Here is a 12,766-nt window from a genome sequence, read left to right on the forward strand (position 1 = left end):
ATTCTCTACATCCACATCTACATCTACATCTATGCAATACTCTACAAATTAATGCATCCTATTTATTTAGACAGATTCACTTAATCTACCCTTTGTTTCTTTTCATTTCTTCTCGCATTTCAACATTTCAGTTTGGAATTCTCTTCCCTCTGGCTGAGAAACTTCCCTTAGTATTATTTCTTTCAACACAAATATCCTGAACAATATATTCTCTCAGCGTTTGTCAGTCTGAAAACAACCTTACACTACTTTTGCTTTGAAAGATTCTTTCACTGCGTATGGATTTTAGATTGACATTTTATTTTATTTCAGTACTTTTTAAATGTCAGTCATTGTGTTCCACCTTCATTCCATCTTTGACATTATGAAGTTTCTGTGAGCCTTAGCTATGCTCCTTTAACATGATGTGTCTGTTTTTCTCACACTACTCTTACAATGTTCCCTTTATCTTCAGTTTCCAACAAATTCACTATGCTGTACCTAGATGTATTTTGCTTTGTATTCATTTTATCTCGGATTAGCCAAAGGTATGTATCTATAAGGACTTGAATCTGAATTGATACTTTTCATCAACTTTGGGAAATTGTTGGCCTTTTGGTCTTCAAATATTGCTTTTGCCAAATTGCCTTCCCCTTCTCTACTTTTGGGACTCCAGCTAAAGGTAGATTAAATATTTTCACTATCCCCACGTTTCTCACAATTTTTTTCCCTTTTCTTTTATTAATTTTTCTCACTCTACTTTTGTTTCATCATTTTCTGTTGCCCTTCCCTCCAGGTCACTGATGCTGTTTAGATCTGTGTCTAATATGCAGTTATGGAGTTTTCTCTTTCAGTTACTATATTCTTCAAATCTAGAGCTTCCATTCAATTCTGTTTTTAGGTTCTAATTCTTCTGTGAAATTCTCTATTTGTTTATCTGTCTGCTCCATTCATTCCTATTTTCTCGAACATATTAATAGTTGTTTTAAAAATTGTATCAATAATCCCAATAACTGAATTATTTATGAGACTATTTCTATTGGATTTTCCTAGTCTTTAAAAAAAAAAAAGTAGGATCCTGTCTTTTAACCTATCTAGTAATTTTTTATTGAGTGCCAGAAATTGTGTATAGAAAAGCATAGCAATGTCAAGTGATGTTCAGTCTTTCCAGAAGGGTTCACCCATTCCTCTCCTCAGCTGATAAACAGGACTGAGGCTGGATGGCAATATGGATAAGAATAGATATGCCTCTCAATCATCTTCTACTTATAGCATAAAGCCCTCCAGGCTTTGCAGTTGAGAACCTGATATGTTTATGAGAAATTGTCCCCTAGAAGTCCTGATCCATGTTTCCACAGCACAATTATGTGGCCAAAAATTCTTCTTTACCTTTCAGATGCTTTCTTATGCAACTTACTGACCAGCAAAACTTCAAAATCTGACTAGCATCTTTTTTTTTTTTTTAAGATTGTATTTACTTATCTGACAGAGAGAACATGCGCACAAGCAGGGGGAGCGATAGACAGAGGGAGAGGGAGAAGCAGACTCCCCAGCTGAGCAGGGAGCTGGACGTGGGGTTTGATCCCAGGACCCTGGAATCATGACCTGAACCTAAGGCAGACGCTGAGTAGCATCTTAATAGAGTAATTGGTCACATAGCTGGCTCATTTCTTTGGCCTTCTATTTCCCACAGAGGCTTCTTTCCTCAATTTTACAATTTTATCTTTCCAGCCTGCAAGAACACCAAAAGCTATGATGATTCCTCTCTACCCGGCAATAACTTTCTGCTCAGGCAAAATCTGAAACCTCAGCCTCTTGCCCTAACAAATGCTCCCAAGGAAAAATTATCTGTAGAACATCTGCTCACCTCTCTGTGGTCTTCTTTCTCAGCATTCTTGGCCCCTTTATATTCTTCAGTGCCTTAGCACTGATGGTTTTCTTATGCTATTACATAGACAAAATACTTGCAGTATTGTATCCTGTTTTTCTAGCTGTTGTCAGAAGGAACATTCATCTGCCATAGCTTTTTCATCATACCAAAAGCAAAAATCTTCTCAATGTTTTGAGGTTCATAAGATATTATTTTCTTGTATTACCAACATTGATTATTTTGTCGTCTCTTTTTCTTAGCCAATCACACTAAAGTTACATTAGGTTTTTTATCTCAAAAAACCACATTTCGGGTTTTTTATGTATGTTTTTTTTTTCTATGGCATTACTTTCTATTTTTGTCTTTATATTTCCTTCTATTTTTATAGCTTCATCAGATTGATGCTTCATCAGATCTGTTGCATCTCTCAAAATTTAATATGTGGTAATTTCAGCATTATTCAGTTAAAATATTTTACAATTTACAATGTTGTTTTTCCCCGAATATTACTTTGTTGTTTGACTAACCAGTGTTTCCTGAAGTTCAATAATTTATTTTTTTGTTCTTAAACTGTTAAATTGAAATTTAGCACAAATACAGAAAAAAATACAAAACATAACTATCTATATCAATGAATTATCAGTAATTCATTGGAAAGTAATTCCAAGGAACTCCTTTTGAAATCAAACGTATCAGAAGCCCCCTTCATGTCTTCTTTCAGAAACTTTACCCTTTCTTCTTCCTAAAGGTAAATGTGACTTACTAAGTTGTGGCATATAAATATAATACAATACAATAGTGACTACATTTCAGTAAGAATGAATAAGACAGTGTTGAATGAATGAAACCAGAAAGATAATAATTAATACACATTGTATTATATGTGTATAATTAATTATATTTAAAATTTTATACAATACATACTGTATAATTTTTTAAAGTTTAAAATTTACCTCATTGCCAGAAATGGAAATTTTTATAGGATTTTAAAATTTTCATTTGGGACATCTGAGTGGCTCAGTCAGTTAAATATCTGACTCTTGATTTCAGCTTAGGTCTTGATCTCAGGGTCATAAGTTCAAGCCCTGTATTGGGCTCTGCACTGGGCATGGGCATACTTTTTTTAAAAAAGTTATTTTACATGTATGGGCTTAAATAATTAATTAATTAATTAATTTTGTTTTTCTATAATGAAGGTATATTGGTTTTTGTTTGTTTCATGTTTTTATTTAAATTTCAGTTAACATATCATTTAATACTCATTTCAGGAATAAAATTTAGTGATTCATCATTTACGTACAACACCCACTGCTCATCATAATTGCCCGGGGTTAAATTTATTTAAAATGTTTTGTCATTGATGATGAAAATAAAGAAAATTGGCAGATTTGTATGTATACATAAATGAATAAGGATTCTATATGATACAAAAACATCATTTTGTAAATTCTAAATTATACAAAGAAGCTGAAAAACACAAAAATAATGTATAGTCTGAAATACAGGTAGAGGGAAATGGTCTAAGGTCTTTGCATTGTCTAGAAAAATATTAAATTACCAATCATTATTATGCTTCAGCATTTAAGAATTTTGTATTATAGGAGTGAATGAAATGCAGGCATGCAACATCAAAAAAAAAAAAAAAACTGAGTTCTATTTGGATCCTGGTAAATTTGGAGAACAGGGAACGCATAGAGTGACGTGAGATTCTGGAAATGTTAGAAATGATAATAAATCGTCCCCTTTAACATACTTGCCAATAAGGCAAACTAACTTCATTCCAACTTGTTTTTTCCACATATAACTAGTTGACATTTTGTATCTATTCCAGTTGAGGTGCACCATAAGGGCAAATACCTACAGTTCTACCCTTGCAATGATTGGCCTATTTCTAATTGGATTTGAAATTACATTCTTTTTAGTGAAAAGAGAAAAAATTGTATGGATCCAGGTAAGTAAAAGATTTATAAATTTTTTTCACAATCAGAGGTTTATACGTTAAGTTTGTTTGTAAATGAGCTAATATTTTGGTTTTGAACAAATGTGGAAGTGGTAGAAATTATTCACATTTGGTATGACCACAAATATGGATTCAAATCACTGAACAGGGCTCTAAACCTATGACCACCAAAAATTCAAGAAATCAAATAAAGGGTATTACATAAAGTAAAATAATTAGTATCTACATTGATAAGATTCAGATGAAGGATACTGGTGAACACAGAAAGACCTTAAATAAGTAGATAACTTTTAAGGATAGATCTGAGATTGATAAGCTCATTGACTCCATGTCTTAGATATCTGTGTCTCCCCAGTGCCTATTACAATGCCTGGAAATTAATAGATGTCTAATAAATGTTAATTGAATGAATGAATGTTCTTTATTAAATATTCCTCTGATGGTATTCCAGGTTAGCATATAAAACATTTCTGAGAACTGATAATCAGAAGTTCTCTAGACACAATAATCAGATAAGTCCCAAGTCCCCTGAATATGCCATAAATTCACCTTTTCCTAACACAGCACTAACCATTTAATTTTTTTTTGTCTTTTTTTTTTAATTTTATTTTTTATGAACATATAATATATTTTCCCCCCCAGGGGTACAGGTCTGTGAATCACCAGGTTTACACACTTCACAGCACTCACCATAGCACATCCCTCCCCAATGTCCATAACCCCACCCCCCACTCCCAACCCCCCTCCCCCCAGCAACCCTCAGTTTGTTTTGTGAGATTAAGAGTCACTTATGGTTTATCTCCCTCCCAATCCCATCTTGCTTCATTTACTCTTCTCCTACCCCCTTAACCCCCCATGTTGCATCTAACTTCCTCATATCAGGGAGATCATATGATAGTTGTTTTTCTCTGATTGACTTATTTCGCTAAGCATGATACCCTCTAGTTCCATCCACGTCGTCGCAAATGGCAAGATTTTATTTCTTTTGATGGCTGAATAGTATTCCATTGTGTATATATACCACATCTTCTTTATCCATTCGTCTGTTGATGGACATCTAGGTTCTTTCCATAGTTTGGCTATAGTGGACATTGCTGCTATAAACATTCGGGTGCATGTGCCCCTTCGGATCACTACGTTTGTATCTTTAGGGTAAATACCCAGCAGTGCAATTGCTGGGTCATAGGGTAGTTCTATTTTCAACATTTTGAGGAACCTCCCATTTAATTTTAAACTAAATATACTGGAAATGTAAGTTAAAATGGAAGAAAGACCAACATACTGATCATCGGCTAAATTTTCATAGGATTCCCAGTTTCTTAAAGTTATGGAAGTATTTGTATTAGTATACTAACTCAGGATTTCAAAGACCTGGTGAAATTAGAACCAAAAAAAGAAGTCTGATTCTTATTCAGCAAATTTTCAAGATGAAAGGATAGTCGGGGCAAATAGTCACAATCCAAAATTTTTCTTATCATAAACATTGTTAGCATTTTTGTCATCTTAGGGCATGATTTACATTTTATGACACCATGTGTATTGTAACCCTTAAAGAATAGGAACAAGTCCTTAAGAAGTCTACCTGGGGCCTATCAGGTGTTTATATTTCTTCTTCAGTGTCCTGCCGACATATATGTCAGTTCAGTACATTCACGGAGGTTCTGTTTTTACAGGTAATAGGAATAAATAAGAACATTTTAAAATATGTGATCGAGCACCTGGCTGATAGGTCTTAGAAGGTACCACTTATATGTGCAAAAGCGCAAAAGATCTGGCGCAAAGCTGTAGAGCATGGTACACTCAGAGGTCAGCCCACCACACCCCCTGGAAGTTCATTATGTTTTACTCATGGTGCCTGAACCCTGTGAAGAAAATTAAAGACAAGAATGTTTGAGGTCTGGTGGCTTTTCATGCTTAAAACTATTATAGAGGTGTTGTAGGAACTGAAACCCGGTAGGGGCAGACAGGGCATAGAAAAACCTCTAGTGTGAGTGGCCAGGTGTTTACCCCAGAAAGCCTTCTTTCACTACTGATACAGGAACATGCCATACAGGAGGCCATAGGGTGTGTTCTCAGTTGCTAGCATCAACATTTGTGCCCAATAGATTCATTTCCAAATGCCAGAAGTCGCAGACTTTGTAAATATGTTTGTTGTTCAGGGCTGCTGCGTCAGACTTGCAAGCTCTGAGGCTAGGAGCAACCGCCAGCTTTCCCTTAGGGCAGACTCATTTGGAAACCACAGGGTCTCCTCTCCTTCTCTCCCAGGAGGCTTCCCTATGAAAACTTGCCCAAAATATCCCCAGCAACCAGCTTTGATTACTGGAAGCTACCAAAACAAGCAACTTTTGTTAGGCACTCTGCACTTATTCTCCTAAAGAAGCCATTCAAATGTTCCAACAAAGAATCAGAAAATATCAGTAACTTACTGACTCTTTCTAGACAAGGAAAGGGCAACAGCTTGTCTAGGTAAAAAGTTTCAGTTTCTTTTCTTTCTCCATAGGCACACAGCTAGGTATTTTTATACTATTTTTGACTGAAGATGTGTATATAATAATATATATAATATATGTAACAAATTATAAATGAATTGCTTACTTTTTAATATTTGATTCTATTCCACATAGGATTTGAAAGCACTTAAATAATATGTATAGAAATGTAATTAAAATAAGTTTAAAATGAGTATTACAGAAATATGTATTAGCCTCCATTACTATAACTGTATAGTATACTCATATATTAGTTTAAACTGTATAAAATTGCTATTAGGCTGTTTCTGATCTACAAAAATGTCAGTTTCATATGGTTAAATCCAATATGTTAGGCTATTTCAACATATGCAATTTGGAACATGCTCATTATGAAACCATTAGGAAAATAATGATGTAAATATGTAGGTTTTAGGATCCTCCGAATTACCAAAATTGAGTCACAGTTTCCGCTCTAAGCTTTCTAATGAGCAAATGCGAAAAGGAAACTCAACCATTACATGATTATAATGACAGAATGGCCAGGCAGAAATGTTTCAGTGTGTCATAGATAAAATGATTCCTAGAAAAGTACTTTGCTCTGAAATCAATTGCTTGTGTAGTGTTTGGTAAAATATGCTGGAGTTCAGTATAATAGACCCTATGTCATGAAGTGGACTAGCAGGTAAGCTTCATGAAGCCTGTAGTGGTGTTTGCCTCAAATAATGCTGCATCCCCAGCATCTGGGACAGGACTTGGTACAAAAGAGGCACTCACTACATGTATGTTAACTATACACTAGCTGTCAACATTCCTACAGCAAAGGCTAGACCAACTTCCATAAAGCTATATCTGATTTTAAAAAAAACTTATAAAAGAATACTAGGGAAAATCTGTAAGAATCATTTCTGTAAAGAACCAAGAAATTGTGAGCCAAGAATGGTTCAGGCTATAAACCTGAGGGTTAATGAGATTGCATACACCAAGAATGAGATACATACAGGCTATAGACCTGAGGGTTAATGAGATTGCATGTATCAAATAGTACTTCATAAATAAATCTTAGGTCATTGGTAAGAATTGGTTATCCCGCCATTCTCAAGTATATGTTATTCTGGAATTACTGAAATGAAGATATTTGTAACAGCATGAGGACTGTAAAAATTAAATAAGCAGATAGTAGGTGTTATAGTCTTTAATCCTATTTGAAAACCAAGATTTTCACACAGGTGAATGGCCAGGCCTCATTCACTCTGAAATAGTTACAGTTATAGCTGAGACTTCTTTTTTTTTTTTTTTAAGTCTACTCCAGAACATAAATCAGGCTCCAAATATTTAACACCATAAATCCTGTTTGAAAATGTTTTAACTGGAATATTTAGGGAAAATTACTTTGCCCAAACCAGTCTTAAGGAAATAAAAACACTCTTTAATTTTTTTTTTTTTTAATTTAAGGGTCATAACTTGCTAGTCATCTCACTGGGAACACTGATTGTTAATTAATCAAGATTAATCAAATTTTAAAAAATTAATCAAAATTTAACTAGAGAGTGCTCATTTCATTAGCACATATACTAAAATGCAGTAACTAAAGAAACTGATACTTAGGAAATGTTATGAGATTATTAAAAAAGAACAATGAATTTGAGGAACATTTAGTCAAATTAATCCTCTTGTTTTAAAATAATTTATATCAAGTATTCCTAGTGGTAGTTGTTTTTTAATACAACTAGTTATCTATGGAGGCCACTCCTACTTTGTAACAATTGAACAATGTCATTTGCATTTAAGAGAGTATCTGTCCTCTGCTCTAGGCAAGTATGCCTGGAGATCTTCCAGAAGGTATTCCAGTTAGAGTATCACTTAAAACCCAAGAGAGACTATATACAGCCCATTTTATGCCAGTCATATCAGATCTTGATTACCTATTTCTCAGAAGATCAATTTCTGCTCATCCTTATCCCCATATTCAAATGAAAATTTTTCATTAGGATCACTAATCATGATAAATATACATGTATAATCCAATTCACAGAGAATGAAAAGAAACCATAAGTAATTCTCTTCAATGTAAGCCCTGATAGAGTGACATGAGAAATACATGTGGAAAACAATTTGGTAGTATTTACCATAAACCAGGTTTCTGGAAATCCACTTTAATCTTCTGAAAGATGGAAAGAGTTATATGGACCAAAACTGTGTAGCAAACTTAAATAAATTGTATTTCCACTTAAATATTATGCAGACACTGAGTATTATAATTATAAAGATTACATATAAATGTAAAATAACCTTTGATTTTAAATGAGATGAATAGAATATACCTTTTACAAGTATAACAGTATTATAGAAACACATGTTGGAGAAAACAGATATCATGAAGCTGGGAGTCTGTTGGAACTCAAATGGAAGACCCCCAAGAGTCCAAGACCAAGAGTGGGGTAAGAGAAGAAGGGGGACCAGGAAGCAAGTTCTGAGCAACTCTAACATTCAGTAATACTAACTTTGTTATTTTTACCATCCCAAGTCCATTTTCCTCTACTCTAAGATAAAAATAACAATACCACCTGCACAAAATGTAGTTGAGTGGACTCAATAACATAACGTATATAAAACATTTAGCACAAATGCCTAGCCATATAGTAAGTGCTCACTAAATGTTTGTTGTTACAATTATTATCATGTAAACAAGTAAGAATCATCACAATTTTATTATTAAGATGGTGGGATATTATAGATAGCTTTCTATTTTCTAAACGGTTTGCAATTTTATATTATCTTCATGATGCTAAAAATTTTAGAAGTATAAAGATCTGTAAGACATGTAGATTTCTTTTCTGTATTTAGCAAAGTGGAATGATGCTTTCTGGGTATTTGTGGCTATTCTCCTTGTTGGAGCTCTTCCTGGCAAATATAGTGAACAGTTGGATGAACCAAGCATTTTATCATGGCAGTAATCTCATATAATGTGAGTATTTAATTTCTCTGATGAATTAGGAAGTACTGTATTGGCTTCTGTTGTGAACCCAGGCTAAAGAGATTAAAGTTTCAATAGTAACTGTTTATAGGGTTGCCTCTACACACTGAATATGAGTTCAAACAGTTTGGACAGCCTATGTCTATGTGCAAATGCAGATAATTCTCTAAAGATAAAATTTTAGGATTAAAGAGCTATATATTCATATCCTCATGAGAAAATACAGTAGGAAATAGATAATTTTCTGGCTCAGGTCTATGTCATTTGAAGGATAATCCTATGGAGATCAATCCATTAGGTCTCCAGCCTCTAGTTATCAAATAAAGTTTAGATCCCTTGGACCTGGGAGCCTTGGAGCAGCAGGAAGATCAAGGATGTTGGGAGGAAGGAGAAATGGGTCATGACACATTGTATTATCAAACACCACTTGTCTTAGAAGAAAACAGTGATGCCCAAGTAATTTTCCAACCATGTCCTGGGAAATAGGCCAACAGCAGCCATGGCATTAAAACTAATTCACAACTGACTGGAAGTGGGTTAACCTTTGATCTGATAGGAGAGAAGGAAAGGAAATAACTAAAATTGGGTGAAGAAATGAGAGAAGTGCAGGGAGCCTCAGGTCAGAGGTGTTTATGGGTGGCTAGAATAGAAGGAGTAAACCCTGGGTTCTCAGCATAACCAAACTCCACCCAAGACCTCTGGAGTTTGAGTGATGCATATTAAAATAACCCAAGAGAAAGGAAAACTTCTCGAAGGGACACTTAGCATATGACTAGAAAAATTATTGACAGTGAGGATAAAAGTTTAAATAACTTAATTTAAAAACCCTCAGTGAAAAAGAGATCTTGGATCTCAAAGCTCCATGGTCTCCGGAATGAAATTCAATCCACACATTCTGAGAAGAGAAAGTATTTTTTTGCTGTGTAAATGAAGATGCAGCCTCCAAACATCAAAGAAAGGGGGAAATAGCTGAGTCCCTACTCAAGAAACAAATGTTAACATCTGAACATTTTTTTCTCTACCTACATTTACCAAATATATCAGGTTAATTCAAAATGGAAATGATTTCATTTTTAAAGTATTAATAACAGAGGAAAATCTAAACAGGGTAAGGAGCTTTATGAGGCTGAATCCTGGTGTCTGGAGGGAATGAATGAGAGGAAATTAGTCTGAGTAGCCACATGTTGTGCTAGTGTACCAGGCTCTCACACTATACATGATTTCTGCCTCAACTAGATTGGGCGGGGGTCAGGGGGAATGGGATGGAGAAAAAGAAAAAAGAATTGAAAAATGTTTAGGATATTGCATCTAAAGAATTCTCTGGTCATTTCAGTTTGAAAGTAGTTTTCAACTCCTTGGCCAGAGAAATCAAGTGATGGGTGATGGTGCTTTTTTTTTTTTAATTAAAATATATTTGACATATAACGTTTTGTAAATTTAGGTGTACAGCATGTTAATTTAATACATTTAGGTACTCTATGACTGCCATTGAAGCAAAAATTAACACCTCTATTTCATATCACATAACTATCATTTCTTTTTTTTGGCTGGAATAATTCAAAGGTAGTCTCGATAATTATTACTCAAACAGCCAAGGACAGAAATCATGCTCTTGCCAAGAGCAAAACGAACAGCATGTACACAGCAACAACAAGTGCCCAAGTCTGCCAGCTAATTTCAGTCTGTGGGTTCCTAAGTCATGACCCTCTGCTGGAAGGTTGACCTTCTGGAAGGAGAGGACCAATAGAGAGTGGAATGAATGGAATGAAAGAATGGAAAGAAAGGAGAAAAGAGTCATCAAGAAAACTTGGAACATGAAACTATGTTTTGTGTATCACTTATAGATATACCATAGCAAATGACAGTGGATAAAATACAGCTTTATGTCGGGCGCCTGGGTGGCTCAGTGGGTTAAGCCTCTGCCTTTGGCTCAGGTCATGATCTCAGGGTCTTGGGATCGAGGCCCACATCGGGCTCTCTGCTCAACGGGGAGCCTGCTTCCTCCTCTTTCTCTCTATGCCTGCCTCTCTGCATACTTGTGATCTCTCTCTCTCTGTTTCAAATAAATAAATAAAATCTTAAAAACAAAATACAGTTTTAGGTCAACCATAACGAAGTAATAACCTACTTCAAATGTATTCTAAATTCTTTCATCACATAGTAACCCATTAAGCATAGGTTTAAATTAGTAAATTTGAATTGTATTAGTTTCACTAGAAAACAAAACATTCATGTTTGTTTAGTTTAGGTGTTCAGTGTTTATGAAGCATTGTCACTACTTTCTAAACTAAAAAAAAAAAAAAGAAAGAAAGAAAGAAAACATCAAAAGCAAATGTGTTATTGATTCCTGAGGGGAGGAAGTAGGATGAGGAGGGTCCTGGATGGTGAGAATATTCCTATTAATATCTCTTCCAAAATACCCACTCAAAATCCTGTGGTCTGACATAGACCGGGCTCTTTGATCAGTTTCTCAGATATGACTTGTCTGCCTAGAGAAGAGATGACTCAAGAAGAGGTGTGATATCTCTCAGAGTCCAAGAATTAATATTCTTATTCAAGAATAACCTGGGAGGGGCACCTGGGTGGCTTAGTCAGTTAAGCGACTGCCTTTGGCTCAGGTCATGATCCCAGTCTCCTGGGATCAAGCCCCATGTTGGGCTCCTTGCTCAGTGAAGTCTACTTCTCCCACTCCCTCTGTGTTCCCTCTCCCTTTTTCTCTCTGTCTCTCACTCTCTCAAAGAAATAAATAAAATTTAAAAAATAACCTAAGAGAAGAGTAGAGAAGAAAATATGCCAAAATGAGGAATGTTTATTTCAACCTGATTGTGTCCTTTCTCTGAGTCCCTGCATATTATGTCTCCACCTACCAAGTCAGAGTAGGTCTTTAACTGGGAAGATTTTGGAAAGTTATTTAGTAGAAAACTTCAATGACATAGATAGAATAAGACCACTTTTTAAAATGCATTAATGATCAATTTACTAATGCTCCACTTTTCTCAGGTTCATGATACAAGAGAATGCTTTTATTACATGTTGAAGAACAGAACCATCATGGCCTCAGCCCAGAACGAAAAATTTAATGGTAAATGAAGGAAGAGCATCATCATTTTGTTCAGGCAACTTTCTAGAAACACATTTTTGTAAAGTTTGTCCCAATGTTTCTTTTTCCCAGTTCTGTAAATAAAGATTAAAATGAATGACTCTGGCTATATTTTCTGTATGGAGGATTTTGAGTATAAAGTGACCTCAGTTTGGATCTGGTTATCTTGAGTTAAGGAATTATTTTACTTCTTTATTTCAAGAAAACCCAAGGGGCCACTGCCCAAGGTGTGCCCTGGACCTTCCCCCAACAGGAGTCCCAAAGTGAAAAGCAGACACATCTGGAAAAGATGCATTTAGAAGACCCCACCAGATTCTGTCCAGAGGAAGAAAGAGAAAGAACAAATACCTTTCAGCAATCAAAACCCTAGGTAGGACCAGAAAGGGGGCTTCCTCCTTCTGCCTCCCCACCC

At 35.2% G+C, this 12,766-nt stretch overlaps 1 protein-coding gene across 1 annotated transcript in view; it reads left to right on the forward strand.

The window, feature by feature from the left end:
- LOC116880193 (membrane-spanning 4-domains subfamily A member 8-like) overlaps nt 1–12,451 on the forward strand; it is a 30,968-nt gene extending 18,517 nt beyond the window's left edge. The window contains exons 5-6 of the mRNA XM_032879055.1: nt 3,681–3,800; nt 12,255–12,451. Coding sequence (XP_032734946.1) covers nt 3,681–3,800; nt 12,255–12,344 — 210 coding nt within the window. The 3' untranslated portion in view covers nt 12,345–12,451. The remainder of the gene's footprint in view (nt 1–3,680; nt 3,801–12,254) is intronic.
- The last annotated feature ends 315 nt before the right edge of the window (nt 12,452–12,766 follow it).

Source organism: Lontra canadensis, unplaced genomic scaffold (assembly GCF_010015895.1).
Source record: "Lontra canadensis isolate GAN:19392208 unplaced genomic scaffold, GSC_riverotter_1.0 scaffold66, whole genome shotgun sequence".
In the NCBI taxonomy this organism is placed as follows: Eukaryota; Metazoa; Chordata; class Mammalia; order Carnivora; family Mustelidae; genus Lontra; species Lontra canadensis.